The sequence below is a fragment of the Terrapene carolina genome, unplaced genomic scaffold (assembly GCF_002925995.2).
Source record: "Terrapene carolina triunguis isolate 2854851 unplaced genomic scaffold, T_m_triunguis-2.0 Scaffold68, whole genome shotgun sequence".
Lineage (NCBI taxonomy): Eukaryota > Metazoa > Chordata > Testudines > Emydidae > Terrapene > Terrapene triunguis.
Window position 1 is genome coordinate 53,203,467 of NW_020664419.1, and position 25,291 is coordinate 53,228,757.

General features: G+C 38.6%; 1 protein-coding gene across 1 annotated transcript in view; it reads left to right on the plus strand.

Annotated features, from left to right (window-relative positions):
• SLC16A7 (solute carrier family 16 member 7) overlaps positions 1-25,291 on the plus strand; it is a 125,156-nt gene that overhangs the window by 72,222 nt on the left and 27,643 nt on the right. Inside the window, exon 2 of the mRNA XM_024205104.1 lies at positions 2,714-2,956. Within this exon, the coding sequence (XP_024060872.1) occupies positions 2,743-2,956 (214 nt within the window). The 5' untranslated portion in view covers positions 2,714-2,742. The remainder of the gene's footprint in view (positions 1-2,713; positions 2,957-25,291) is intronic.

Consider the following 25,291-nt stretch of genomic DNA (forward strand, 5'->3'; position numbering starts at 1 on the left):
AGGCAGAGCCAGCCCAGCACCTGGTGGAAAAGCCTATGCAATGGGTGAATTTCCTGGGGGTTTATGTTTTTGTAGGGTTCAAAAACTATATTTGGTCAACTTTTTCTCAGTGATGTGATGGTAGTGATTTTTAAACAGGTATGTATGTATATATATAAAATGGAGGACTTACTCAGTTTATCACTTTAAACTATGTTACATTATGGACTTAAAAGTTGATGTTGTATAGACTGCATTGGTATAATTTTTAATGGGGATAAAATGTTGATACATGAATCTGAAATATCTTCAGTTCAAACTGATGAAATATAGGAAAATAGATTCATGTCTGAATTTTTTAAATGTGTATTTGTAGGATCTGTCCAAAAACTTTGTCAGCAGAGCAAGGAAATTGTGATCAGTGGCAGCTAGGAATCTCTGCAATTACCCTGTCGTACCCTCAGTTGGTCTACCTATAGGTGTGAAGTAGTGTATTTCATGCTAAATTGAGTTTGTTTTCTGAATGCTTAGAAGTGGGATTAATAAATCAGCATGTCTTTTGGATGGCCAGGGGAAATGTTTTTTTTTAGTTTTAGCATTTCAGACCCTGATTCAGCAAGGCATTTAATCATGGGCTTAAGTGCTTTGCTGAAGTTAAACATCAGCTAGCAATCTATGCAGTCAGAAAAAACTCTTTGTCCCCATTATCCAGATTCTTTATTTCTTTCAAATAAAGGACCCGATTCTCCTCTCACCCCAGTATTACTCAATGGAGTCACATGAAAGTAAAACAGGATAAGCGAGATCAGAATAAGGTCCAAGGTCTTGTACTATATATATATTATGTGCTGTATGTATGCAACAGATATCTATTCCTGACAAAACTAGGCATGTCTGATGTGATGCAAAAGCCAAATTATTTGGGCGTTTCCAACTTTGCATAGGAGCCAAATGTATTTTTGTTTGATTTAACCCATAGAGGTCTGTTATTACAATCATCTTGGAGAGCAGTGATTTTATGTATGGGCTAGGCTGGTAATAATCTTAAAGACAACCCTATGCTTGTTTTCTAACATATATTGTATGCCTTGCAAGATGCACTTTACTATGAGTGTACTCAAAGCACACTCCAGAGAGATTAATTTAAGCTAACACAGTTCATTTTTTACATTTTGCTAAAGGTAATCATATCACTGCCACCACTGATACAATTTGCTATGAGAAATCTGAGCATTCTTTAAGTGGCATGGGAAAAAAAATCACATGGAGATCCACTGGCAAAAGTATGCGTAATGGAAATCTACACATAATTCTGGGTCTGTAACTTTGGTTGATGGTATAGAGGTGATCACTTGAGCTTAAAACAGAGATGAAATGACCAAAAAGGAACAGAAGTGGAGAGTGGAAGCTTTATTGCATGCTCTCTACATGTTCTGGAAAAGCATAGAAGTAAACACTGAATGACTGGTGCTCCATGTTTTTCGGGTCGGGAGATACCATGGTGGGAGGATAGCAGGACTAGGAAGCAGACATTCCATCCAACATCTTCTCCACTGACACCAGTTGATTTCTAAGCAGGATGTGGATGGTCTTGGTGTTCAGATACCAGATGAGCAAAGTATAAACCTTAATTAGATAGGGTTTAATGGGGGTTGATTTGATTTGCCCATTAATTCTTGGGCTCCATAGTGTTTGCTGGTTGCACTTGTTATCCCTCCCATAAGAGGAACATGAAGTGGTGTATCTGTAAGATTTGATTCCTGAAGCTTTCTACAATAGAAAATTATTAGCTGTTAAAAGTTTGAGAGACATTTTATTCTCTTGGTAAAAAACTCTGCTCTCATATCCTCACGGCAGTTATTGACTTTAAAAATCTGCCACGTATACATGTTCAGAACTCCTTCTGACACCAGTAGGAATTCTGTGTATGTAAGAAAAGCAAAGTATTAAAGTCAAGTTCTGTAATGTGCAGCTGAAAGAAGAACTGTATTCTTATAAGTTACTCCGTACATCAAAGTATGCCAACAAAGCTGGTTAAAAAATTCAAAAATAAATACATCACAGAATCATAACTTTTTTAAACTCTTATGATGGATACATAGAGAATTTAAATCTGATTTGAAACTTTAAAAAAAAAACATGTTCGTATAGTAAAAGTGAAAGATTTCAAAAGCATTTTTTGGGAAATTTGTTACTTTGTATTATTTCCCAAAGACTTGTAAACTTTGAGCAGCTGTTATTGAAATAGCATTTAGTAACAGTGGATTGCAACTTTTTACCATCATTTACTATAAGGGTGAAATCAAGCTTTGCTTGATATTTTGACACCTGTGTTTGAATTAAAAGGACAAATCTTTAAGATACTGGAGCTATGTCAGTTCCCACCAGCTGAGAATCTGGCCCAAAATGTCACTTTTTTATAAGTGATTAATTGCTAAATATAACTTCAGTGATTGGGATCAATGATCTGTAACAGTTACAAGGTACTTAATGCAATTCTCTGAATAACTATTGCCAATTAATTCCCCCTCTCACTCTAGGGTAGACATGGTTTTAAAGGCAAATATTCATGCTATATCATACCACGCCTTCTGGTATAATTTGGGAGATTGTTCTCTATTGTGATTATGATTTATAATCCATTATTATTATCAGTAATATGTATTTGTTAAATTCAGTGTGCTAAAGCAAAAAGGATGCTATTTGAAACACTGTTTCTACTTTTCATTTGCAGCCTAGCTTGAAAACAGACAAAGCCTGACAATGCCGCCAGCAACAACAGCACCACAATACGCACCCCCAGATGGAGGATGGGGCTGGGTTGTGGTCTTTGGGGCTTTTATCTCCATTGGATTTTCCTATGCATTCCCAAAAGCCATCACAGTGTTCTTCAAGGAAATTCAGGAGATCTTCCACACATCATATAGTGAAATAGCTTGGATATCATCGATTATGTTGGCTGTTATGTATGCAGGAGGTAAGGCATTTGAGAAACTAACAAATGGTATAGCTCTTTAGGGTTTTGTGTAGTCTTAAATAATGTAAAGTTAATTCCTGTTGCCTGCTTGCACACTCGCTCACCATACCCTGACTTATCATGGCATAGCTGTAGCTACTCCATAGTTAAGGTTGCATCTATGTTTCCATCATGAACCCTATTATTTCACCAGCCCCTGATCCTTTCTTAAATCTAAAAAGTAATATCAGTCAGGGTTAGGTCTGGAACCAAGGTAAAGTTGTTCTGCTATATTTGTCTGTAACTGGACAAAAGGTTCTTCAAAAAGACTTCCAACTTTGTCACTTTGTAGCCAAAAAAACCTCCAAAAATCAATCATTCAATCACACTAAAAACCATACATATAAAGGAGGGCAATAAAATTTAGTCTACCTGATACGTTGGTTCATCTGGTTCAAATGTAGGGCTCGATATTGCAAGGTGCTGAGCACACAATGGGGTGCTGAGTGCTCTCATCTGCCAGTGATGCTCAGGGCCTCAAAGAGTTCCCAGTACCAGATATTAGTTGATTGAACTTAAATTTAGAAAATTCTGATAATATTAATATCAAGTTTATGAGACTAGCTGCCCCTCTGTCCCTCCTGTGGTCTCTCTGAGGGCACTTTCCCTGAAGTGTTAGAACTCTTGCCCTTACCCGTTTCGCATGGAATCTCATGATTATTCCACTCTAAACTAAGATCCAGAGTAATCCCCATGTATACCAGCTGCTTATCATCCTGCAAGTCCTACTGGGTTTCAGGCACCAGCATTTCCTCCCTTAGAGAATGGAATGCCCAGTGAATAAGTATTCCAAGATGCCATGTTCTTGAAAACAAAACAAATAACCGTATTTAAGGTTAGAAAAGGTAATTACACATTAGGAAAAAAGGACTAAAAATAAAACTTGTACACATGTCTATCTTACCTAAAGTACTACCATCCCATAATGGCAACCAAGGCAAGCTTTGCTTCTTCAGGCACCCCTGCTGGTTGCTTTGTCTGAGTATCTCTCTCCACACCCTGGAAAGTGTGTTTTAAAACCCTGCTTGGTTTCTTCACTCTTTTGGAGGCTTCTTTAAGTGTTAGTGGGCTTGCCCTCCCACCCCCAATCAAACTAGTGCTGTAGGCTGTCCAGGGGACTAGGTCAGGGTTATCAGGGCCAGTAATTCTGGCATTGTCATTTAATGACAGTGGAAGCTGATAGGTGACTATCATAAGACATCTCCTCCTTCGTGTCTGGAATGTTCCAGATGGTTCTCATGGGGAAACACTTAGTCAAAATATATTTGTCCTGAAAACAGGCCAGTGGCAGCTTAAGATATAGTATTCATAATTATTAAAGAGCACCCACATATTTCTCAGAAGTGACACCTGAATAGTAATACAATATGGTAATATCAGGCCCTATACACTTAAAAAGTGATTGCTGGAGACATACACTTTCATTCTTAACAAAGTAAGCTCCTAGTCCTTTTCCTTACAGATGTAGATCTCAGAGCCTCTGTCCTGGGATGTTCAGCAGCAGTGCTTGGACAGGAGATGGAGTATAATCCTTTGTACCATGCCTATTCTGGGCTGTGCTGGAGGTTCCTGTATTAGCCCCTGCTCTATGCAGAATCTGGGAGGCGCAAAAGTGTTTTAAAGCCATTTTTGCTTCCCTTTCCTCTTAGCTGTGTCTTCTGTGCAGGGCCTCCTGAGGGCATGGAGTCTGTCTTACTGTTTGTAACATGCCCCTCTAATCACTGCAAAGTTTCGTAAAGGCAGATTTGTCCTGCAACCTTAACTAAGTGTTTTGTTGCCTGGGATTAATGTTTAATTTACACAACCATCCATATAATCTCTCAATTTGGCACTTAATTATTAGTAGTACAAATGCTAATGATAGAGCATTCAACAATGGGAGAGCTCGTTTTAGGAGACCACAAAACAGAAAGAGTTTGTTTATGATACTACCTATTTTTTTATTTAGTATTTCTTTAAATCCAGTGGCCAACAACCTGCTAATTTCCCATTCAATCTAGACTAACCAATGTATACCTCAGTCAATGTAAATAACATCAGTACAAGAAAACTGTGTAAAGTTATTTCAATGTCTTATTACAATACTAAGAGTGGGCAACCCTGCCCAACATAAACTTTCTTTGAAGCCACAGCTACTGTATAACTGTTTCCTAAAAAATAAGCCATTTAGACAATCACTGGCAGATTATGAAGTAGGCAAGCCCTAAGAAAAACATTTGAGAAGGAAATCATTCTATTGTTTTCCCTCTCTGGATAGGGCTATGTTTTCATTCTAGCATTTGATGTATTGTAATCTGAAATAAGCAGGAGGTACAAGCTGGATTGTTTACTATGAAGTGCAATAGGTATATCTAAAATGTTACTGGTACGCTTTGTTCATCATACTGCTAATTGAAGTAACCCGAAAAAAATCTTAAGATCTGACATACTCATTATGGCTTAGCATTCAACCTACTAATCATCTCAGTGGGGTCATTGAGTAAGTTAGAATCTATTCAGAGGTTCTTTGCTTTAGAGGCTGCAGCCTCTTGCAGTAATTAGATGGCATCTGTGTCTCAGTAACTAGATATTAACTTACCTTTCAATGTTTGAAAAAAAATGAAACTAATAAAAGGCATCCAGTAAGGAGCTAAGAGAATGTTAATTATGTTTATCACTTACTTCATACTTAGAATAAATGGCATTACGTTGTAGCAGACCATCTGGCAATCCATATGGTCTCCTAGAGTCCTGGTGAATTTCAGCAAATAGGTCAAGCACAGTGTTCACCCCGTTAGGAAAGCACTAAGCCGAGGTGGCAATAGTATAAATTAAATCAATATGAAACCTTTTCCCCCCTCTCAATCCAATATAATGCACACTTGTATGCTTTTAACAATGAGCACATATATTGTGTTTCTTTTTAGTTAGTTATTTTCTGTTTGTTCAAGTTGATTAAATTGCTAACCCTGAAAACAATGTCTTCTGTGTGATCATCATGGTACATGGACAATGGGCAGCCAGTGGCAGTGAGAGCTCCCCATATTGTTCAGCCGGTGCAGTCTGAATCATCCTCTCTGGAGAGGAGCAGTAGTTCAGTCTCCATGGCAACTCATTCTTCTGCCTCTCTTGAGCAGAAACTGTCAATTGTGTTAAATTAAAGGTGATGGTTTTGTGATGGACTCCTGATCACAAGGGACTGAGATTGAGACCACCGAACTTATTTTACTGGAGGCCAAGACACAGGATGTTGTGGAGTTTGTGTGTCAGTGGCTATAATGCAACTTATTTTTATCTATCTACCTCCTTTAATATTTATATAACTATACATACATAGATTAAACTTTGTTCTCTATTTATTTCATAAATTCACTTTTTACTCTGCACAGCATTAACTGCCAAAAAGTGGCTGCAGTAAAACAGAAAGCTTCCTCCAAATGGTTGCCTTCTTAGGGTTCAATCCACTTCCCATTAAAATCAATGGAAAAATTCTCATTGTCAGCAGCAGAAGTTTGATAGGGCCCTTCTTGACAACTATGAAGCCAGTTCCATGTGACAGCTCAGTGCACCCCAGACATGTCTGACCCTATGTGTTAATTTTCCTTGGGAAATAATATTTGTTTTTGCTATTAGATTCTGCTTTGCTACTGTTTTTTTTCAGTGATAAGTTCCATGGTGGCCCAATAATGACTATTTGGGGTTCAGCACAGCAAAATGAAACATTTCCCTCAAAGAAAAGTGTTTTGGTATTTTATGGTTGTAATAGAAAAATAAATAAATAAAAGTATAGCCATTTCTATGTACAACTTCAAAGTCCCCTTCCATTATTTGATAACTTTTATCAAGAAAACAGACAATACTTTTGAGGGTAACAAAATGGTGTCACATCTTTATTAATTAAAATATTCTTCCACCCCCACCCCCACAGGTACTGGCAGTACTTAAAATTAAAGACCAACAAGGATGATAGAAAGGAATGGCAATAGATCATGGTGTCCTAGTCCAAACCAGGTGCTAAGTGCCCTTAACTCCCATTGTCTCAACTTCTACTTCAACGGGAGTTGAGGGATCAGCATCTAGCAGGACTGAATTCCCTGAAGAGTTGCCATAGTTCAACGAGAGAAGGATCCATTTCCATTCTAAGTGAAGTAATTTCTAAATAGATCATTTTAAAAGAACTTTGTGATCCTTCTGGATGAAAGATGCTATAGAAACTTAAGTAATAATTGTGACTATTTCACACTAGATAAACTCTGACAGTGAACAAAAAGTACAGTAGTTCACTTTTCTCGTCTCTCTTTTCCCCATGTCTTAAGTGATGTATATTTTAGGTTACTTATTTTTATATAGCAACAAATTTTGAAAGGGTTTGTTCAGATGACAATTCAAAAATAAATAACCTACAGACAAGTGCTCATAGTGTCTTTGTCAAATATTAATTGGGAAAATAACTTTTCATATGGTATGTTCAAAATATTTGCAATTTTACCTCAGTGGGTGTTTCAGTGATATTGCTGTGAAGATGAAATGGCATGCTCTATGGAAATGACAGTTTGCAAAATCCATGTAACACAAACAACAGATGGCTGCATTTTTAACTTTTACACTAGCACTAAGCCCCCGTGATTTTTCTGTTGAAGTACTGAGAGGTTTTTCCTGATTTTTACAGAGGTTGGCACACAAATCTGAGTGAATGTGAAGAAGGTGATTGAGAAACTTTCCTGTCCTGACCTATATCCCTTGTTGTGAGGGACAAACCTATATTCCCCACCAGAATATGCAAAGTGTTGAATTTTAATAACCTAATTTAAAGTGTCATTGAAAACAGAACGTATCAACTTTCCAAATGCCTCATGGGCATGAGGGAATAGTTCACATTTAGTTTAAAATATATGTACAACATCTATGTCAAGTTAATTTGAGACTGCAGATAAAGGAAAGGGAGTCATAATGAGATGGCACAAGAACAGAGAATTGTGAATCTCATTAACAAACTGAGACAAATACAAGAAAAGACGTTTCAAGAGTAACAAAAATAAACTTACAGTAGCTTAATTTTAAAAAAGACTTACATGTTAAAGAAGCCTGAGAAATCCTTCATAGGCTAGTATAACCTCTTCTTCCTATGCCGCTTCCAAGACTTTGCTAATAAGCTTGAGGGTGTATTCTGCAGGACAGTTTTCTAACTACTGTCATAGCAATCTTCCTCCTAAATCCTCAAACTTGCCTAATACACAGAAAACACTTATTTAACTGGACGAAGGAAGAAAGATGCATAAACGGCCTTCATTGGTGACTTTTTTCCATGTTGCTGTTTTCAGACTACTCTAAACATGTGGATGAGATCAGTCTACTATTTTTCCTTTCTTGTCAGTCTTCACGTTGGGCTCCGATTCAATAATAATAATTTCTCCCTCGGGTCACCTGAGCTTCCCCTGGGAAGCCAGCCTCACAGTTAGGAATATGCTGCTATGGAGAGAAATACCATCTGATTTTGTCTTGTGTTATAATGTTTACCATAATTCTAAATAATTGCTTTAGAAACATTCAAATGTCACAAAACTATCCCTCCAACCTCCTCCTCACCCCCAAAATTGTGATAAATGACAATATAGTGTATACCATAACATATGTTTTTAGGTTAAATTATTTATGTGGCATGAATTATTCAAACCTCTCACATTTACATACATCCATGTAACATGAATTATTTTATTTATCATTCAGCAGAGCAACTGTTTTAATCTCTAACCAGTTTTACTTGCTTTATCGATTTTTTTTTGATTTTTTTAAGCTGGGCACTTATATCAGCAAAGCGCTAATACTACCAGTGTTTCTATCCAAAAATAAAGATCCTTTATTCCTGTCCCAAATTTTTCTGAGTAACCAGTCACTGAAAAAAACAATAAATAGAATACACCATAAAGTACAGTCTCTGAGGGACTAAAACCTTTGGTTTGTTTAAGATAGATATCAATGGACCAATTTTGTCCTTTGATATGTGCATTCAACTTGTAAAGCATGCTTACTTTCTGTGTACTAGTAATATTGGATTAGTTCCCAGATAGTTCATCATATCAAGGATCACACGATGCTTATACTTATGATAAGTGTGTCATGGGACTCAAAAGGTCAAGAAACAATGGTGTAGCACATATGGAATCCTGAGATACTTAGGCAGACACCCAAAAAAGTACCATGGGGAAGGAAAAGTCTATCTAGTCCTGCTGTGTATACTATTGTAATCGTATTACCACACTAAATGAAATAATAAACTTAATGTTTTACAATGTACCTATTATAAAGCATAACTATTCCATTGTTTTGAAATCAGAAAGAAATATTTGCCTGTTTATTTTTGAAGTGTATATTCCAGTGGAACAGAGTTGAATGGAGGCTCATTTGTGAGATATTTCCATGTCAGAGTTAAATAGCTGTTATTGTTCAGAAGAATCCTACTGTAGTTCATAAATATATGTGGTTGATAGTGGAAAGAAGTAGATCATGGACTTATTAGCGAGAGATGCGTACTGATCCTGAGGGAACTCCAAAATACAAACAATGAGACAGTGTTGACCTTCCTTCTGAGACTAGTGTATCAGTTAATTTAATTAACTAGTTTTCAAGCTCTGTGGGGAGATCACATGCAATATCTACTGCAAAAGGTTTCTCTTTTCAATCAAAACCTTCTTGTGTCATTTGTTTAGTACTCTGTCAATTTTAAATTCACCTTTGGCAAACGATCAATTATAACTGCTTATTTAAATGCAAACTGTGCATTTTTTTCCCTCTCAGAATTTCAGGAGTAACAGGGAACATGAGCAGTCTGTTGTTCTTCTCCCCCTCCCCACAGGTTTTGGCAAGCTATTTTTTTTTCCAAAGTCAAAAATCAGTGAAGCAGTTGCACTACAGCTTTTCATTAAGTTTGTTCAGAGGAGGAAATATTTTTTCTAGCTATACTAGCTTTGACAACAGATCAAAGAATGTGATTAAACTAGACGACTTTGTTGCAAAAAAAGATGTTGATTTCTTCACTTAATTCTAACACTCCTTGCAACAGTTTCCCTCTTGATAACTTCTGCAAGCAATCTGTATAAAACTTTGAAATGATTATAATCAAATGCATTGATTTTACAAAATATACAATTTAATTGTTCTCTTTAAGTTCCTGCCATTATGATGATTTATATTACACTACCAATAGAGACCCCAATTGATATCAGGGCCTCATTGTGCTAGGTGCTGTACACTAAAAAACAGTCCCATCCCCAAAGACCTTACAATCTAAGTACGGCAAGACAGACAGAGGGGTAGAGAGGAAGTATTATTATATCCATTTTACAGATAGGGAACTGAGGCACAGAGAAATTAAATGGGGTGCCCAAGGTGCCACAGGAAATCTGTGGCAGAACAATGGTTTAACCCAAATCTCCTGAGTCACAAAGTTTTGTCAGCATAGCTACATATGTCAGGGGTATGATGAGATGTGATTTGTGACTGACATAGATATGCTGGAAAAAGCCCTTTGGGTAGAGGCTGTTATACTGGTAAAACTGTACTTTTGCCGGTATAGCTTATTTTGGCTGGGGAGCTGGAATAAGCTATACCAGCACAAGTGCAGTTTTGGTAGTATAAGCTGTATCCACTCTAAGAGCACTTTGCTGGTACAGCTATGCTGGCAAAGCTTTCCAAGTGTAGACCTGACGCTGGTCTAGTACTTTATCCACAAGACCAATTTTTCTCACTGTGAAGTTCTGCACACATTGTTAGCAGGCAGAGCTTCTGGTGCACTAAACAATAAGCCCATATGGTATTTGATCTACATTTTGTATCCTGCGTATCATTTCACAATGTTTCTCGTCAATGCCACAGCTTTATCAATTGTGAGACCAGTTGTGGTGCCATTACAATTTGCTAGAGCTCATAAAGTTATCCACTTATATACATTTTTTTGCTGAAGATGTTCACTAGCAGTTGTTCTTTACAAATATAATTTCCCTTAATATAACTTGCCTAAATCACATCACCCACTAAATAATATCTCAACTGGACATAAATGCTGATTAATCCAAATGAACTGCCAAGTTTACACTCTTTTGTAGTTGATTGATCAACTGAAGCTTGAAATCTGTGGATCTGTCACCAGTTCTTCTGCTTACTGTGTGCTTTAAAAGTTGAATATATTTCAGTTTCTTTGCAGCAGCATTCCCAGGCATTTCCCTATAAAAGTCAGTATCAGCTGGCCATATTAACTCTTCTCTGATGGTAGGAGGCACCTTACATTTTGCAGTTCTGTGTGATGCCTTGACTTTCCAGAAACAGAGATGGATTGAGTGAGCATTTTCTTCCTTTATAAGAATAAGCTTTTAACCTCTGTGGAAATACTAATTTGACTTGAATTTTATCTCCATCCTGAATGTTTCTTAATGCTAGAATGTGTTTGGTCCTTAAGCATGTGAACAATAGAGGAAAGCATAATGAATTTCCTTACCTTTCACAGTCTGCATAGGAGCCAGACACCATAGTCTCTGTGACCAGAGGAACACAGGGATTGCTCCCTGTTTTCCCAGGGGCACACATTACCCTAAATGGTTAGGGAGAAAGTGGCACAGCCCTTTTGCAATGGCCTGCTGGGCAGGATTGGCACAAGTGAGAGAACGAGCTTGAAGGGGTGTAGCTGTGGGTGTGCCCTCCCCAGGTGTAGGGAAAATCAAGAAAAATTTTGTCTCCTAGAGGTAGAATCCCTCCCTGAACTTCTCCCAGGGTGGTTTTGCTCTGAACTACTCCTTCAGTTGGTCTGTGCCTAAATGGCACAATTAATCCCTGCAGCTACATTTTTCAAATGTGAATGCCTAATGTTAAGCACCTAAATTGATGTTTACACATCTAATTAAAATGGTTCTGATTTTCACAGGTGCTATGATTTAATTCCCTAATTGCTGCACAGAGATGCTATTTATGGAGATATTAGAGAATCTCTTTGCAGAAACCAGGCAGTCTAGAAGGGAACAGAGACACCATAATGTCTATGCTGGAGATGTGAGTGAGCTGCATACAGTTTTAAAGGTAAAACAGAGCAAACAGTTTTAGTATGGTGAGACTAAGGTCCTTGTTTGTTTTCTGGACCTCTGCCCAGCAAAGAACAGTAAAAGTAAAGAACTAACAGTGGGATATAAATGCTGTATTGATAGGGAGTCTGTGGTTGTGTGCTATGTTTGATGAATCTGCAGGTGACAGTCAAATTGAAACCTATGCATTCTGGGATATTAATTTAGTGCTGGGTGGATAAAAATCAAATTTTAAAAAATTAGATGTTTTTGTTTGTTGAAATTGGATGTTTTTTATTTAAATTAAATATGGGTTTAGTTTTTAAAAAATAAAACCATTTAAAATTAATTTTGAAATTCACAACCCATGTTAAGGCCTAAACTTCTTATAATATATTAAAATAATTTAAATTAAATAAAAAAATATCAAGTTGTACATGTTTGCCACCAAGTTTTCCCACATTTCCTACATGTCCTAGAGCTAAAGAAGAGTTCTGTGTAGCTTGAAAGTTTGTCTCTTTCACCAACGGAAGTGGATCCAGTAAAATATATTACCTCACTGACCCTGTCTCTCTAATATCCTGGGACCAACACAGCTACAGCTGCAACAACCAAGTTTTAAAGTCAAACCACTGAACTGGTGGAAGTCACCAGCTGTGCCTGGAACCAGAGCTTGTTAAAGTGCTAAACCAGCTTTAGACAGCAATAGCCTCTTCTGAGTTATAAAGAGAATATTTTCTTCATTTCATCTTCACAATGTAGTTGAGTTCAATGTCTAGTTAATTCAATTATAAGAAACCAATTGGGAATTTGAAAAAAAATGAGACTCTATGAATAAAAACTAGATGTGAGAGGATGAGGTCCTCTAGTTCTGAAATCTTGAGGGACATAGTGACCAGAAACAATCAATTTCCTTCACTAACTACAGGTACTTCCTTTGTTTAGTAAATGAGTTAATTTTAAATACACAAGTATGGTTAAACTTTTTGTCTTATATACTCAGAACATTTAAGGTAGTTTTATTTAATTGAAAATATAAAAAAATAGATTTTCCGGCTATACTGAGAGGATAGGAGACAGGTGGATATGGTTTAATCAGGCTGCAACTTTATTATTAGATGTCTGGGACTACCTGGCGGATAAAAGGGTAGAGTGCATGTAACTCCATGATCATTTCAATATCAACCTGGGGGCTTCCGCCAGCATCCCCTTCTTCTATTCTGATCCCCAGCCAGCCATTTCTGGAACCTTACCATCCCCCACCCCTCAAATGAGGGTTAAGGTGGACTATAAAGGAAGGGAGGGTTGGCTCCCGGCTGTGCCAGTCATAGGTGCCCCACCCCCATCCTCTGTCCCCCATTCTGCTCTTTTAACAAACACTTCCTTTAAGTCCTTTACCAAGCTGTTTATCTGGTCACTGTATGCCTTCCCTATGGAGTACCTGCATTGGACATCAATCCCATACTTATATAATGAATGCTCACCATAACAAAGCCCCTTGAACCTGCTGTGAGGAAGATGAAACCCCTCCACACACACACCCCGACTCCATCTTGGCCTATCTGGTGGTGAGGGAAAAATTCCTTCCGAGCAACCCAAGAAAGGAGCGGTTTGTATAATGCTCACAGCAGGTCCTGACCAACCTGGCATTTTGCCACTTCCAAGGGCAGAGAGGGTGGGTGCTGCTCCATGTGGTCTGGGGAAACGGGGGCTTCTCCTGCCGGGCTCACCCTTTATCAACTCCACAGGCCTTCCAGTCCCTGGGAGATGTCAGCGTCGCCACACTGACACACTATATGTTTGAAGCAGCTTCTGTGTCTCTCTCTTACCCCCACCTGTAAAGTACTATATCCCTTCCCCCAGCAAGCCGGACAATGGCCCACCCCCACTTAAGGTGCAAGGCGGTCATTTTAATATTTTTAAATTATATTTTAATTTCCATCTGAATAGAGCTTTACACAAATTATAAGTAAAAGATTAATCATCATGTAGTAAATAAGAGAGAGATTGTTCACCATTTTCTACATAATAAAGAATGTAAACATTAAGAATTTGAATAAATGTAAGTTAAGCTATATAATTCCACAGATAAACATATGTGGATATACAATATCCTCCTGGTTAACAAAAATAAGCACCTAATTTAGTTTAAAGGCTATATTTAATTGCAAATCAATATGTTTTAATGGTTACCAGGTAAAGAAAAAAATCTTTCTTTAGAAAATAAAAAGTACAAATGCAAAACACAATAAAATTGATCATTTAAATCAAGGTTTCCTGCTTGCTGATTTAAATCATGATTAAAATTGGTGCTTTAAATTGCTTTGATGCAGACTATGTCTACGCTTATAGGCCTACAGTGGCACAGCTCTACTGATACAGCTGTGCCGTTGTAAGATCGCCCATGTAGTTGCATTATGCCGATGGGAGAAACCTCTCCTGTAGACATCATAAAACCAGCTCATGTCCCTGAGTGACAAAAGTTTGGCCAAATAAAGTGCTAGTGTAGACATGACCTTAAATAAAGCCACCATGGTCTAGTTGCTACTGAAAAAAATTGAGAAGTGAAAATAAGGAATCAGACAGTGGAGCTATTGGGACACACATTGATGAATGACACTCATCATCTGTAGAGTTGTGCTGGTGTTTCAGGCATGTAAAATAGCTTCCTGAGACTGAATCCAGACTGTGGGCCTGATTCTGAGCTCACTATGCCTCTGATCCCGCCAACATTTAGGCATGTGTTTATCTTTAAGTATATGTGTAGAGTAGAGCCATTAATTTCAAAGTTATGATGGACTACTCAAGTGCTTAAAGTTAAGCAAGCCCCTAAGGGTATGTCTACACTAGAAATTTAAGTCGACCTGTATTAGGTTGACTTACAGCCACTGCAGTAATTACTGTGGTGGTTCATGTCCACACTACCCTCCTTGGGTCAGTGGTAAGCGTCCACACCAGGAGTGCTTCCACCAACCTAAAAGGGGCAGAGTGGGGAACTGAGAGCCCAGTCTCTCAGCTCCACTGGCAGCTCCCTGCCAGGAGCCTGGCTGCCCCATAGGCTCATGGGATTCTGGAGGGCTGCCCCCAATCCATTTCCCATTCTCCTCGGGGAGCGGGGGAAGCCGCCCTCGGCTTCTCGCCCCAAGGGAGTGGAGTCTAATGCAGGCTCCCAGCTGAGAGCGGGGTCTGGCCACCCGTGTTTTTCATCATGGCTCCCAGCTGGGATCACTGGCTGCCTGGGCTTCTTGCCCCGGCTTCCAGAGGAGTGGAGGGCAGCTGGCCTCTAGCTGCCCAGCTTTCTTGTCAATTTCACTGCAGGAGCCATGACATTGACAAGACAGCCAACAGCGGATGTAAGGGATGCAGTGTCTACACGGACACCGTGTCCCCCTAACTACACCGACATAAGCCTTATGCCTCTCGTGGAGCTGGATTTATTATGTTGGGGTAGTAGGGCACTGACATCTCCGGGAGGAAGGCTGTAGTGTAGACACTGACACTGACATAAAGCTGCTTTATGTTGACCTAACTGTGTAGTGTAGCCCTTAGTGTCTTCGGGATCAGGGTCTTAAACCAGCTTAGGCACTCTTGAAATCCCATCCTTAATTGTTATTTATTCCCACTTGTTAAATGAAGTAACATGAAATTATATATAAAGTATTAATCACCTCTCTCCAAAGCAAAATATAAATAAATAAAATAGAGAGAATTAACAGCTAAGATGTACAGTATTTGAGCAAAGATTGAACTCCTTATTTAGATAACCACTTGCCTAAGCTCTTCAGTATGAAACCTATTGCTGCTAAGCTTATCTCTGCTTCTTATTTTGCTCCCATTTATGTGGGTCTTAAGTCTTGAACGGAAATGATCTTTTCCACGTAAAATGTACTTTAAAATTTTAAATCTTTACATTATCTAATGGGATTGCTCACCATCGCCTTTTCCTTTCAGCACTGAGTTATAAAACAATTCAGTTCATCATTATGACTTAGAAGGAAGAGAAAAATCCTGCTCTGCATGCATTGGGGTTCAGCCTAGGCCAATAAGGCATTGTGTCACCGCCTGCCCTGCAACTCTGAGTGCCTTAAAGACTATGCTGCTGCGGCTAGCATGACCCAACGTCCCGATATTAGGGATTTTGTCTTATATACGCAACTATACTTCTCCCACCCTGGGAAAAAAAAGTTTCCTGATTTTTCACACTTGCTATCTGGTCACCCTAGCTGCGGCTCACAGTCCTGATACCAATAGACCACATACAAGCATGCAGGTCACACCCTGGCTTCCACAGCCCTGGTCCTTTTTGCAGAGTGACCCCAATACCCTCCAAGTCCTGAATTTCCCCCAAACCGTCTGTGCTGTAGTGTCCAGCCCTCTTGCTGAACACTTACAGAAGTTAAGTTCACTGCTCCCTTAAAGGAACAGGACCCAGCAGCTCATTACCTTGAGTGAGTCATTAACAATTAACAAACACTCTATTTTAATCAAAGCACTGAATTAGTTTATAGTAAAAGTAAAACAAGTTTACTAAACAAAAAGTCATAGGTTTAAGTGATACCAAGCATAAGGAATAAAGATAGAAAGTGTTATAAGCAAACAAAAGTAGAATTATGCTTCTAACATGAAAACAATTTTCAAAAGTTATAATCTTTGTCTAAGCAGGTTTCTCATATATATCCAGTTTCCAGAGTCTTCAGCCCCCTTGCATGAAAGGCCCACCATTCTGATTTCAAGAATTCTGGCCCCTTTAATCCTTCGAGTGATGGATGCCAGAATGGTTTCTGTCCTTGCTTATATTTCCCAAAGGTCTATGACCTTGCTTCAGGAGACAGGAAGGTTACCTAGAGCTGCAGGTTCCGTCCCCTGTCAAGATTGTTAAGTAGTCATTTTCCCCCATTTGCTCTTCTGATGGCTTTGTTTACTTTGCATATAAACAGGATTTTCTTTGGCTTTGGTCATCCCTTGCTTAATTTACATCGGAGATACGTTCAAGCAGATGAAACCACATTCCTTTGTCTGGAAGAGGTGTGGCTTAGGCACTGCTTATCAAATACATTTTAAGAACATATTTGCACTGCATATCTAAAAAGTGCTTTGTGGGTTTATCACACATACATCATGCAAGAATATTAATAATCAGTCAGTTATTAGTTTTCCAATGATCTATTACATCCCATCTTTTGGGTCTATATCATGACAACAGTGTGCCAACTGGCATTGTGTTGCCCTTAGGGTCACACCTACCTTCTTAATAAAAACCAGGAAACTTCAGAACTGTTACTTTAAAAAAGAGAGAGGAGTATTTAAGGATCTTTAGTTAAATATAAAAGTCTCCCTCTATAGAATTTATTGCAAACTTGCTTCTTAACATTATAGTTCAATAAAGAAATGCTTATCTGATTAACTATTGCCAGGAGTCCATGTTACTTCTAACCTTTGAGTCTGAGGTCTGTAAAAAAGTGCCCTGGAGATATACAATTGGAATTGGAGGACACTCTGCAGTTCAGCTTTAAGAAATGTGAGTCTGATTCTCTTCTTCCTTGCATAGGTGTAGAGACAAAAGTAACTCTATTGACTCCCTGGAGCCACACTGTGCAAAGTGGTGCAAGTTAAAGGAGAATCAGGCCTCTTGACTGTAGTGAATTATTCTAGTCAGGTACTGAGGTGGGACAGTAATCTGGTGTGATAAACCAAGGCTGGTAGTGATCTAAAACTACATGACAAACAAAAAGGCAAAACAATATTAAAGCAGGTGGGGGTAAAGGGCTTCAGCAGAATTTTTGATGAAAACATGTTTTGTTATTATAGAATTTTTCAGAGGAGCATTTCAACTTTGTTCAAAAAACAGTTTTCTATAAAAACCAACATTTTTTGTCCAAAAATTTCCAAAATCCAGAAACATTCAGTGTCCAGCAGAAAATTGTTGGGTTCTCCAATTAAAACAAAATCATTTTTTCAAGGAAAGCAGACATTTTCTGCCCCCCAAAAAATACTATTTTGGTGAAAGAATTTTGATTTTTTGATCAGCCTTAATTAGCCTTTTTATCCATTACTTGAGCCATTACAAACTCCTTGTGAAGTCAGTGGGACTTGTGCATGTGAATGAAGACAATTTGGTTCACATCTTATTTAGAAGCTGTTAAGTTGTACATTGGTATAACTCCATTGATTTTAATGAATTTTCACCAGCCAAGGAATATTAACTATCTCCTCATCAAAAACACCCAAACTGTGTTCACTACTGTATAGGACCCAGCTTCTCCTCTCACGAATCAGGGAGAGTGCTGCTTCCAGAATAGAGAGAAATGTGGAGGTGGGCATATAGCTTTAGGCACATCACTCTCTGTGTCTTGTGTAAAACAGGGATAATACCTACCTTGCCGGGGTTGTAAGAATAAATACTAGAACTGGTAAAGAATTTTCTGACACAGTGATTTTTCAACAAAAAATTCAGTTTCCACAATTTAAAAAAAAAATAGATTTTGCTAAAAATATTGGTTTTCTGTCAGGTAAATCCAAATGAAACATTTCATTTAGGGTTGTTCAACCCTCAAATGAAAACATTTTAGTTTGTTGACATGACATGAAATGCTTTGTAGAGTTGTTTCAACATTAAATTGCATTTCCCTATCATGCATGTATTGCCTTGTAGGAGTTGTAGTTCAAAACCCAATTCTCTTCTATGGGCTGGGCTCCCTGGAGGACTCCTGTAATACAACAAAGGGACTTCCCTTTGACTGAGCTGTGTCGTGTATCATGGGGGTCATATGAATCTGGTTGCTTTATGGCTGCTGTAGTCCTGCTAGGGAGCCTCTTTAGAGGAAACGGCGAGCATCAGGCTTCCGAACTACAACTACCATAAGACAATATGGAAATTGAAATTGAAACAAAACATTTCAAATAATTTCAACAAACCAAAATGAAACGTTGATTTTGGAAATGTCAGAATGTTTCATTTCAAATGAAAACGTTGAAACAAAATCTATTTTTTAAAAACATTTTCATTCCATCAATAATTTTGAAATTTCAACTTTTCATCCTAATTTAGGATGAAAACAAATGTTGAAATGTCAGAATTCCTGCAGGACAAAAATTCCAAAATTCACTCACCTCTAATACATATGTTTAAATATTGCAAAATACTCAAATAATACAGTGATGGGGGCCATATAATTCACAATAGTTAGATGGCAAAACAGTTTCCACTATATCCTCTGTTTTCCTGAGTAAGTTGGCTGTTCAAGGGACAGAGAAATTAAAATTTTCACCCTGTATGGGCTGCAAAGTTGCAGCAGAGCCATTTCTCAGACACTAATAAAGAGTCAAGGTTTCAGTAGCCTTTATGGCAGCTGTGACCACTGTGCAGAGGAGTTTAGGCACTGAAGAAGTGAGGTTCTTACCCACGAAAGCTTATGCTCCCAATACTTCTGTTAGTCTCAAAGGTGCCACAGGACCCTCTGTTGCCTTTTAGCAGAACAGTAGTCATTAAACACAATTTTTTTTAAAGAGTTCTGAAATAGTGTTCTGAAATCATGGCTTTCTGTCTTGTTCCTTGAAACTCAGTCTGAATGCCACAAAACTTTTGCCTGCTAATTAACTATACAGGAGAGTACTTTGTCCCACTAAACAACGAAATCCACAATGTGTGGGCTAGATTCTCCAGTTTTGCACCTTGCATCATCATTTACACAAGTACAAAGTGTACGCAAAGAAGATGTACACCACTGCTATTCTGATTAGTAACTTTGTACATTTACTTTTCACAGCTGTAAATAATTACTCAAGTGCAAGACAGTGAAGATTCAGGCCCTGTGGCCACTGAGAAAGCAGAGTTTATCTAGGATTAAAGGAAAATAGCAAAATACAAATTTGTTTTGATCACCACCTGTTGCTACATGCTATAAAAATTTAAGTGGCAAACTGTTCAGGTACATAGATCAGTTAGATCAGCCAGGTTACTGTCTAGTCATTCCTCATTGAGACATATTAATTCATACTAGAGAATCATAGTTCTTCCTAAAGGAAGAAAATCATTCGTTTACTAGTAAACCTAAATAATATTCTCATTACAAGCACACATTCTAAATTCTTGCAGAAGCTGGTATATGTCACTGGATCATTTTAATGTGTTCTGGCTGAAGAATATCAACATAACTCCTCAAATGAAAGGTGGTTTTGGTAATGTATGATGTCTAGGCAGCGTTTGTAATATAAATCATGAGAAGCCTGTGGTTTAATGGCCATTAATTTATTTTGAACTTGTGATGCATTGCAATCATTAGAAGTAAGCTACTTTACATTAGCTCAAGGAGAATAAGGTTTCTGCCAGTGGTGTGTTATTTCTTGATGCCAGTTAAGAAAATATGTTTCAAAGGCCAAATAAATTCTGCCACTAACCGCAATAAGATGGGACTTGGTCACCATAGGTGCTGGAACTAGGGGAGCAGGGGGTGCTGCAGCACTCCCTGGCTTGAAGTTGTTTCCATTATATACAGGGTTTACAGTTTGGTTCAATGGTTCTCAGCACCCCCACTATAAAAATTGTTCCAGGACCCCTGTTGGTCGATAATTCTTTCCAGTAAAGTTCACTTGTTTCCCTACTGACATGAGCAAATTTCATCTATATTTTTTCGTTAATATTCAGAAGACCCTGAGTATGGTTCTTTATGCTCCATTGCTATATGGGTGGAGAAAACACCACAGATTATCACTGCCCTTCTAGTCCATGCAAAACTCGGGTGCTAAACATACCATTTTTGGCTCTCTCTCTTGCCCTGTCACCTTCACTATCTCTTCCTCTTCTAGTGCATCAATTTCAGGCTTTTCCTCTTCAATTTTCATAACTCTAACACTCCCTATTTGGCCACTTTATGGTAATATTTTTTTTTTAATCAAGGACAACACATTTTCCTCACAGAAAAAAAAAAAAAAGGTCAAATGGCTTCTGTTGGCTCTGCATGGGCAATGAATAAATTCAGCTAATCCAGAGAAGAAACACTATGTGAGTTCAACCATGTGACAACACCCAACAAACCCAGCTTGAAGCTGGAAATCACACCATGTAAAGCTCCACTGACATTTTTGCTGAAATCTAGGAAGTGTGCATAACTTTGACAAAATGCTGACTTGAAAAATTCCAAAGGCAAAGTTGCATTTTCATGGAAACACAATGTAATGGCCTCCTGGGAACATCCTTTCCATATACATGGTTAGGACCATACATGCTGGAATTAGCGGTGCTGGGGGTGCAGCAGCACCCGTTGGCTTGAAGTGGTTTCCATTATATACAGGGTTTACAGTTTGGTTCAATGGCACTCAGCACCCCCACTATAAAAATTGTTCTATCAATTGGATAGGACTTTAGAACAACCTAAAAGACCTCACCCACTGAGAATCCAGCCCTGGTTTAACATTAAGCCTAGTGCAGGGGTCAGCAACCTTTGGCACGCGGTTCGCCAGGGTAAGCACCCTGGTGGGCCGGGCCAGTTTGTTTACCTGCTGCGTCCACAGGTTTGGGTGATCACGGCTCCCACTGGCCGCGGTTCACTGTCCCAGGCCAATGGGGGCAGTGGGAAGCGGTGGCCAGCACATCCCTCGGCCCGCGCCGCTTCCCGCAGCCCCCAATGGCCTGGGACTGCAAACCGCAGCCAGTGGGAGCTGCGATCACCCAAACCTGTGGATGTGGCAGGTAAACAAACTGGCCCACCCTGCCAGGGGGCTTACCCTGGCGAACCACGTGCCAAAGGTTGCTGACCCCTGGCCTAGTGCATGCTGCAACAGAACTTTGGGAGTAGTGAAATTTTTCCACTGATAGTAAATTCACCAAAAATTCATTTATTGAGGGACTGAAAATTCAGGCAATATTTAGCAAATAGTTTCCAGCTGAATTAAAAAAAAATTGGAAATGTCTAAATGTTCAAATTTTTCTGTTTCATTTTGACATTTTCAAAACGAATAATTTCAACATTTTAAAATTAAATTTTCAAAATAAAATATTGTTTAAAATCAACATTTTTCAAAACAAAATGTTGATTTGAATTATAAGAGAGATAAGGTGGGTGAGGTGATATCTTTTATTGGACCAGCTTCTGTTGGTCAGAGAGACAAGTTTTTAAGCTTACACAGAACTCTTCTTCAGGTCTTCAACTTCAGATTTTAACTGTTGAATTTTATTGTTTCAAAATGTCATTTCAAATCAACATTTGAAATGTTTTGTTTGACTCAAACGCAGTTGTTGTTGTTGTTGTTTGTTTGTTTCACTGATGACAGACAAAATAATTCAGTTTCAGTTTGAAGTGAACTGACTTTTTTTTCAGCCATTGAACCAAAAAATAAATCATTCAATCACTCTATGTGGGTGTATAACCAGTGTTGTGTGACTAGTCATATAGTGAGATAGGAGCAATGACATTCAAAGTACTGCCAATCCTTAGCATTCAAAAATCATGAGTCAGGCCCCCAGAAATCATAGACTGCCTTTAATATAATGAAATTAATAATAAAGAATGGGGGTTATTTAAAACCTTTTGGGGTACACCCAGGTACATGTTTTCAAGTTTTTCTCCACAACCATGATTGTTAGATACTTACTTTTTTTTTTTTTTAACTGAAAGCTGAGATCCTCACGTAATCACCTGACTCTAAGAGCTTTACAAAACACCAGATACTGTGAGACTTTCAATAAAATTGCAAGAGTCGGCAGTAGTGTGTTCATCAATATGCACACTTTCTTATTGAGTCTTCCTTGATTAAAGGCAGATTAAAGGTTAGAAGGATAACCAAGATCATCATAAACTGCATGTATTTATTTTTTAATATTTCATGTCAGATATTTTGCACAGATTTACATATATACAAGAAGTTCTGCAAAGAATAAAATGGGATAAAAACATGGAAGGAAATGGAATATGGAAAATATTGAAAGATACTATGCACATAATAATGTGCTAGGCTTCTGTGTCTGTCTGTCCTTACTAATATTGCCCTTTACTATATGGAATATTATCATCAGGCCTCCACAGAATGTTTGATCACATCTCTTATTACTGCAGCATATAGATAGAGAGACAACAGAAGAGGGGAGAGAAGAGCAGGAAGACAAGAGGAGGAGCAAGAGCAGAAATAAGGTTCTGTTTTCCCAATACCTAGTTCAGTAAGAAAGTGTGACTTGTGGTAAATGATTTTTTTTAAATGATTTTGATAAAAAATTCAGTGTAAAATATTCTTGAAATGTTCATGAAAGAATGGGGAAGTATTCCATTCTGAATCCTGCAAAATGGAACCTCCCATGTTTTGCTCAGCTCTGAGCTGGAGTAGAGGTTAGTGGTGCAGTTATATGAAATAAATACATTTTGAAAAAGAATTGAAGGAGGACAGTGAGACCACTTGGATAACAGAAAGAGGGAAACTGTTGTAGGTGTAATAAATATATTTCAAACATGTTAAGATTCAATGCACCACATAAGTGCTAAGTGTTGTTGTTACAACTGCCAACTCAGGAGGATGGACCGGTATAGGGCTTCTGGCTCCTTTCAATCTTAAATCTCCTGTGTTTCTGAGTATTTAACAGTTATATTGCTTCAAGTCTTTTTTGATCCATAAGGAAAAACAAACAGTGTAACCTTTAGATGTCATCCTGTTATTAAAGGGACCTTGTCAATCCCCATAGGTCTCATTTTTAACTTGCCTGAAAAAACAAAGATTCTTAGGGTTGTTTGATAGCAGAACTTATTTGTGGTTTTATGGTCTTGTCAGCTTGCCCATTTATTAAGTATTCACAAGGAACAACGCAAGCTATCATGCTGGCATAATCACATTAATATACGAGCCTGAATTTCCATGCTTAAAATCATGGGGGTGGAAACAAACACCTATAGTCTACTCTGTTTGCACTGCCTAGAGTGTCCTGGCATTTGTAATCTAGCGTGTGTATGTACAAAGACAATAGGCCAGATCCTCAGCTTTTGCAAATTGGTATAGCTTTGTTGAATTCAGTGGAGCTGGCACTGACCCTTTATTTTGATCTTACTGATAGTTTTCGTCTTCTTCTTTTTCCAAATAATTTTTTTTTTTAATTCACAAATAGAAACATACAAATGTAGGCATCAATTCTACATTCTAGTAGTCCAATAATTCTATCCTCAGACAAGTAAAAACTAAGATAATCTAGTTGAGAACATCTTGTAATCTGCTATGAACCAGTTACATTCATATTAGAGGGTTTGAAAGGAGACACACCAGAAGATCATTTGCTAGTTAGAGTATTTCACACCATCTACAGCTTCTAAAAAGCTCTCACTGTAATTGCCAAGTGTGCTATTTAGATTTAGGCATTGTATCACCATATGTACAGTTTTATGCACCTCTCCTGTAATAATGAGGCAAATCTGTGATTCACTGCTAACAATTACAGTACTTCAGCACCCATCTCTAAATACTAAACATAGCAGTGTTAGTCAATTAATCTTATAGCCAACATTTATTTTAACATGCATCTTGTTTTTATGCAATTTAAAGGCTGTCATCTTCATTGTACAGACAGGGGTCCTCACAGATTAACAGTTTTTCTTTACCATTGTTCCCTGACTCACTTCACAGTTTAGCTGCCAGTATTGAGACTGTCTGACATTGATTAGTTTTTAGTTAGTTAGTGTTATCCTGACAGCAGTGCTATTTAATAGTTTACGCAAGTACAGTAACTCCTCACTTAAAGTCATCCTGGTTAACATTGTTTCATTGTTACATTGCTGATCAATTAGGGAACATGCTCGTTTAAAGTTGTGTAATGCTCCCTTCTAACCTTGTTTGGCAGCCGCCTGCTTTGTCTCCTGCTTGCAGGAAGAGCAGCCCCTTGCAGATAGCTGGTGGGGGCTTGGAACCAGGGTGGACCACCAGCCCCCTATCAGCTCCCCACTCCCCTAAGTTCCCTGTGCAGCAGCTGCCTGCAGTTCAGCTGTGTCCCTCCCTCCACTGTCATGTGCTGCTCCTGCCCTCTGCCTTGGAGCTGCTTCCCGAGACTCCTACTTGGTGTGCCGGGGGGGAGGGAAGGAAGAGGGGGGCTGTCAGGGTGTCCCCTTCCCCCTGCTCCTGCACCCCGCTTACCCCATCTTCCATAGAGCAGGGCTCAGGACAGAGGGAGCTTGCAGCAGCTGTGGTCTCAGCAAGCTTGTTGCAGGCACAGAGGCCCGAGGACAGCAACAGCGGGGTTCGTTGCCCGGCGTGCTTCGCGCCAATAAACATACCGGGGTGGAGAAACAATCAAAGTTTATTT